Raw genomic sequence first — 6,856 nt, 5'->3', positions numbered from 1 at the left:
TTGGTGAATGTTCAATGTGTACTTGGAAAGAAAGTATATTCTGCTGTTGTCAGGTTGAGTAGCCTATAAATGTCAATTAGATTCAGGTCAAGTAGTAGGAGGGCTGGAGGGAAAAAAGGTAAACTGACCACTAGTTCCATGGTACTGAAAATTCTAGTCTTCTTCCTCTATACACCTGTTGTCATTTACTTTTCAGAATTCTCAAATAGCTGCTTCAGGTTTTATAGCTGCTTTTAGTAGGAGAAACAGGGTAGAGTGTGCTTCTTACATCTTACCTGGAACCAGAACTTGGTCATAGTTTTTAATTCAGTAATCCCTCTCTGGAAGAGCTATTCTTAGGAGATAATCCAGAATAAGTATATGTGTGTGCATTTACATAATAGCAATATTTAGAAATAATTTAAATGGTCAAAATATGAGAATAGTAAATGCATTACAATAAAATATAATTTACTGTTTAAAATTATAAGTATGATAGCTATATAGAAGTAATGAAGAGTGTTTGGGAAATGATGTTGAGGGAAAAAAAGGTAGATCATGAACTTGGATATGCCTTACAATTATTTCTATTTAAAAAACTATGTATATGTATTAAAGGAACATTTAAAAATGAAAATAATTTGTGAAATTATAAATAATTTTTAAAAGCAACATTTTATTCTGTCTTAAAATTGATTTAAAAATAACTTTAAATGTTCTTATAAACCTTCTAACTGATTTTTAGCATATACCTTCCCCTCAGTTTTCCTACCCATAAAGCAAGTTTATGCATCTCACCAGGTTTGTGAGGATACAGTGATGAATGTCTTTGCAAACAGTGCAATAATTCACAATCGAGGTAAATCTTATTCCTTAAACCTCTTCCACCAACTTTCCACACTAGAAAATCCCACACACTGTGCTGTGCTTTCCTCCTTGCAGAGACCACAGAATAGATGGGGCCCTTCAGTTGGGAGCCCAGCATGGAATATTGTTGTTCTGGAATAGATACATCCCAATTAATTAGGTGGGGATAACGAAGGGTCAAGTGAGCACGCTCCACTTGGGGCACTGGAAATCAACCCAGCTTCGTATGGAGCTGGTATCCTGGTCTTACTAACTCTTACCGTTTTGACATCATCTTCAAAGACTTCTCGGGCCTCTTCGTAGGAGCAAGTCTCTTCCATACACTCTCTTTCAAGGTTTCCTTTCTTTATCTCTTCTAAAAATGAATTTGCCCTCCTTGCCCTCTGCAGGACGCTGTTGGCATGTTCCCGAGTAATGAATACTAGAAGACAGGGAAAGACATGATTTGAAAGCAGCTGTATTCAGTTACCTGCTCTCCCCTACAACCTGCAGGATCATGTGTACATCCGTGCTGCAAAAGGCTGAAAACTCTCTTTCCTTACACATTGAGAAAGCTGGGAGGGAAATGCCCATCTCCCCACAATAAATTATAAAGTACCCGTCGTAGACCCCAAAGACCCTTCTCTGGAGAAGTAAACACATACCAGCCAATCAACCCATCAGGCTCTCTGGGCATTCAAACCCAGCTTACCCTGATATTTGATATTCTATTTGATTGTGTTTTATTGGGTTTTAAAAAAATCCTAGTCACAATCCACTAAACTGATGTCACAATTCACAGATAAGTCATAACCTGCCGATTAAAATATCCTGGGTTAGAGAGTCTCCATGCCTTTCTACAGTGTGTATTTATGACCATGTTACCCAACCTCTCTGTGCCTCCTCTGTCCCTCATTCACTGACTGCTCTCCACTTTCAGTATGATTATGGAAGGCCCTCAGGGCTCTTTTCTTGGCCCTTTGCTCTTCTCTTTCTACCTTTTTCCCACAGAACTCAGAGAGCCTCACAAAGATGACCTTCCAAGATGATGTTTTTGGTACTGACTTTCATCCTGAGCTCCACATTTTCAACTGTCTTATCATGATAGATGTCTCTCCTCATCTCAGAACTCCAAACTCCCCAAACTAAAAATGTAGGTTTTCAGAATCAAGCAGCCTTGGGTTTTAAAGTCACCTACTGCTTACTATTGGTAAATGGGAATTACACTACCCGATTTCTCAGAGTGTTTTTTTTTTAAAATGTATATAAAACTCTTAGTGTTGAATATGGTACACCCTAGGTGCTCAATAAATGTTAGCTTCATTCCTCCCTCAAATTACTCCCCCTTCCAATTCCCCATTTTTTCCAGTGACAGCTACATTACTTAAAACACAAGACTCAAACTTGTTATTTATTGATCCCTTTCCATTACTCTTCAAATTCACTACTAAGTTTGTTCTGTAAACTATTTTTTTAAATTTTTTTTTTACTGTGGTGAATATATACACGATAAAACATACACCAATTCAACATTTTCTGCATGTACAACTCAGTGACATCGATTACATTCTTCCAAATTGTGCATCCATTCTGGCTATCCATTCCCAAATTATCCCACCACCGTTACCATAACCTCAACAGCCCGTAAGCAAAAACTCCTCCTTTCCCCTCCTCCTGGTCAGCACTGAAAATCTTTGGTTTCTGTATATTTGCTTAATTCATGTAAGTGAGATCATGCAGTATTTGTCCTTTTCTGACCGACTTATTTCACTCAGCATAGTGAACAAGGTTCATCCATGTTGTGGTATGTATGTATGAGGGCTTTGTTTCTCTTTACGGCTGAGTAGTAAGTCCTATAAACTCTTGCTTTGAAATACAGCTCCCAGTTTATCCTGCATGTCCCTTCACATAGCCACTTGGCTCTTCCTGGCTCTCATGTTGGAATTAACAACCTCAGGCCTGTATCTGAGCCTTAGTCCAGTGTTTCTCAAATTGTGACCCACAGTCCACCTGCATCCCTGGATCGGGGGGCTGGAAATCTGTATTTTAATATAGTTCCTGGATATTCCAATCTACACAAGTTTGAGTACCACTGCCTGAGTCCCTCATTCCTTCCACATGGCCTACACCCTCGATGCCTGATTATCTACATTTGGTTTTGTCTTCATTTCCCTAGGACCACAGTGATTTTCCATGGACTGCCTCAAGGGACCTGTTACCACTCAGCCAGGGCCTGACAATCTCACTCCACCTGGCCAGGCCCTCTTTTCTTCCTCTGATCCCCTGAAGGAACTCACCATTCCAGTATGCCTAGCCACGTCCCTGTTCTCATTGGCATTCCCATCCCTGAGTTTCCCTTCCTGCTTTTCCGCCATCGAGAATTCCCTCCTCCTCCAGGTTTCCCATCCAAACCCTGTCTTCTCCCTCCTCCTCCACAAGCCTGATCTTGCCTCTTCCTGCTACTTCTCTGACCTCTTGCCTTCAACTTTCAGCCTCACTCATCTCTTTCCCGCCACACTGGCCTCTTTGTTCCTTGAATATACCACACATGCTCTCACCCCAGGGCCTTTGCACTTAGTTTCCTCTGTCTGGAATATTCTTCTCCCAGATACCCCATGGCTCACCCCCACAAACGTCCCTCAAGAGGCCCTTCCTGACGTGGTACCTAAAGACGCCCCCACACACATCTCCCCCATCCCCTTGCCCTGCTTTCCTTTTCTTCGTAGCACTCCCAGCTCTTGACATTGTACGTCGGCAGATTTATTGCCTGTTTCCCTCAACTAGGCAGTCTATTCTGTTTATTTCTGTACCTCCAGTGTCTGGCGACATAGTATATGCTTAATAAATATTTGTTGAATAAATGAATGAATGAAGGACTAGACATCTGGCCTGGCCTCTAGGCTCAGCTTTCTGGCCCAAACTTTAGCCACCTGGGGACCTGACAGGATGGCCAACACCACAATCAAGGACAATGTCTTGGCCATCAGACGGTGTATGAGGAAGTCACCAGTTGGGCACAGCAGGAGCATCTGGGACAATTTAACTTCATTCAGGTCCATTCATACTGACAAGACAGTCCGTGTAACCTCTGTGGGCAGAACAAAGAAAGCACGTGGCCTGGTCCCTGCTTGGAGGGGCTGAGTCCAGGTCTGCATTCAGGAAACCATCTGCCAACCATGCCCAGTCACGTAAGCCCCAGAAAGCGTCCACACGTGGCAGAAAGGGTACGGTACACAGGTGCTGACGAGGGAGGGTGGGGGTGTCAAGGAGGAGGCCAGCAAGATCTAGGCTGGAGGGTTGGGGAGCATGTGACTGGGTGGGAGACAAGAGCTGTGTTATTCCAGGGGCAGGAGCAGCTTCAGTGGGGAGAACGGCTGGGTGGGAGGGGGGCTGGTGGGAGAGGAGTGGAACAGACAGTCGGGCAGACGGGGTGAGACCAGGGTATGATTGCGGTGGCCTCGAACGCCAGGAAAGGCATTTGGATTTTACTGGAACTACCGCTTCACGTGGGACCCGTGAAAAAATGGACCCCCCCCTCCCGGGGAAGGATGTCAGCAGAGCAGAAGGGCGCTGTTTGGTTCAACGTTGTTTCCCTAAATCCATTAGCCTCTCTTGGGGTTCTCCTATTCATCCTTTCTCTACTCTCTCTATTGTTTCCTCCTCTTTCCCACTTTTTACCATTGTCCTATTTCCCACATAGTTGGGTTTTCTTCCGTGAGGTGGATGTTAGTTGTTCGTCCTAAGCCTTCCTCTCCTTTCACTTTATCTAACATGTAAACAAGGCTTCGCGGCCTGCCACCTCCTCTTCTGCTCCCTCCAGGGGCTTTGCCTTGGTGTCTCCCTTTCTGAGGCCTCTTCTTTTTGGAAAGGCCCAGGGGTCCTGGATGGGCCAGAGGGCCTTGTCGGTCTAGTCCCCATCTTGCAGCTCCTTCTCTCTTCCCTGCCACGGAGGCTCCTCGCTGCCTGGTGATCATCCCCAGCCCTGGAGGTTTCTCCTCAGTTTTGGCATTTGAGGAAGAACTTCTGTCTCTCTGTCTTTCTCCCTCTCTCCCTCTGTTTCTCTCTGTCTCTATGTTTCTGTGTCTTTGTGTCCTGCGACATGCTCGTCTGACCCTCTCACCCACAGCAAGAAGCAGCTGGTTCTAAGTCTACTCTCAGCTGGAAATTATGGGAAAGAAGCCCAGGCGTTTCACACAGCCCTTGACAGGGACAAGGGGCACCCACCACCCACCACGGAGATTCTAGTGCATCACCCCCACTTCCACCCAGGGGGCAGCACATTTGCAGTTGCCCGAGGGGGTGCTTACCACTCGCCCCAGGCAGCAGAAGGCCAGCCAGCAAGGCACGGAGCAGGAGGAGGCGCAGACAGCTCGCCATGGTGTCTGGCTGAGGAGAGCCGTCTGCTGTCCACTGCTGGGACAGGCCACCCAGGGCAAGGTTCAGCTCGCACTGGCCTTCCCAGAGTGGCTCTGGTGTCCTTCTGCTTATCACAGCCTGCTGATTGGAGCATGGGGCCTGAGGGTGATGTCAGCTCAGCGCAGGTTATCACTGGGAGTCCGACCCACAGGCCAGTGCCGCCTCTGCCTCCCCCACTCCAGAACCGGGCCACCCCAGGGGACAGTCTTATCCATGCCGTCGTCCCATCAGTAACCACGTTTGGTCTCCTAACTGAAAGGTTAGTGTTTGAGTCTAACCAGAGGCACCCTGGAAAATAGCCCCCACGAACTGCTTCTGAAAGAGCACAGCCTCTGAACACCCTACAGAGCGCAGTTCTACGTGGATACACACGGGGCCGCCACGAGCCAGGGTCAACTCGACGGCAACTGATTTGGCTTTTCTTCCTGTGGTCTGCACAGGTACTCTTTGTTCTAAAAAAGAATAAAAACATCACTTTCTAGTATTCAGGCATGTTTGTATCTAATCCTTACATCAATGATAAAAGGTAAATATTATTTTTCCCATCTTTTTTTTTTCTAAACCAGGAAACTGAGGTTTGTCGAGAGGTTTAACATAAGCCTAAGGTCATCCGTGGTAGATGTGGGATTTGAACCCAGATCTTTCCACCCCAGGCCCATTGCTTCTCCCCTGGTCTGACCTGGGCCTTTTGTTCATGGACCTCACCATTCAGGTGGGTGTCCGTGCCTGCATCCACGCAGTCGCTTCTGTCACAGAGCATTCTGTTACCTGCGCCTCTCCTCCGTGTTGGTCTTGGACCCACCTTCGCTCTTCTTCCCGCCCTCCCACTTCTGGCCAAAAAACACTAGGCGCTCACAGGAGTCAGAGCCCAGGTGCTTTGCACCTATGAATCCACGGGGTTTCTTGCACAGCAGGCTTCCTATACAAGCTTCTGGGAGGAATACCTCCTTCTCTGCAGGCCAGGAGCCAACTGCTTTCTGCAGACTCGGTTGTTATCTGTCGGCCACAGATCAAAGAAACGTGAGGTCGAGAGGGGTCCTGGGCAAGCAGAGCTTCTGGACAGTGCTGTCCTCAGCCCCGCACAACTGATCATGGATGTGGACATGGGTGTGCAGGGAGCATAGGCAGAGCTTCTCCTGGACAATGATTTCCTGTCACATACCGTATTAGGTAGGCTAGGCCAGGTGGAGGAAACAGAATAACTGGAAATCTTAGTGACTTAACACAATAAAGGCACATTTCTCACTTATGCAAAGTCCAGTGCAGGTCGGCTGGCAGGGACGGATTAACCAGGAAACAAGGTAGGCACACAACTCTGATGTCATGAAATTGTTCACTACAGATTAGTAAGTAAGCACAGGTAAGCCTATGCGTACCTTCCTTATTGGGTAATCCATCCCTGTAGGATGGCCTTCTTCCATCTTGTAGTTGTGGTAACTGGGACACCAGGCCTCCAAGGTCGCTGTGGCAAGGGAAGAGAAGGCTGGAGGACTGTATGAGATGCTTTTGAGGGCCAGGCCTGGAGGCGGCTTACAGATGTCAGCCCACATCCCGTTGGCTCCGTCAAACGGCAGGATCCTAACTGACAAGCGACGTTCGTTTAGCGAACAGTCTC

The 6,856-nt window shown here is 46.9% G+C and overlaps 1 protein-coding gene across 1 annotated transcript in view; it reads right to left on the bottom strand.

Moving 5' to 3' along the window:
- F10 (coagulation factor X) overlaps nucleotides 1–5,202 on the bottom strand; it is a 28,587-nt gene extending 23,385 nt beyond the window's left edge. The window contains 2 exon segments of the mRNA XM_023737439.1: nucleotides 1,107–1,267; nucleotides 5,133–5,202. Of these exon segments, the coding sequence (XP_023593207.1) occupies nucleotides 1,107–1,267; nucleotides 5,133–5,202 (231 nt within the window).
- Nucleotides 5,203–6,856: the final 1,654 nt, after the last annotated feature.

Source organism: Trichechus manatus, unplaced genomic scaffold (assembly GCF_000243295.1).
Source record: "Trichechus manatus latirostris isolate Lorelei unplaced genomic scaffold, TriManLat1.0 scaffold00102, whole genome shotgun sequence".
NCBI classification, from domain to species: Eukaryota; Metazoa; Chordata; class Mammalia; order Sirenia; family Trichechidae; genus Trichechus; species Trichechus manatus.
Note: the sequence above shows the minus strand (reverse complement) of the source record. Positions and strands in the feature narration are given on the sequence as shown.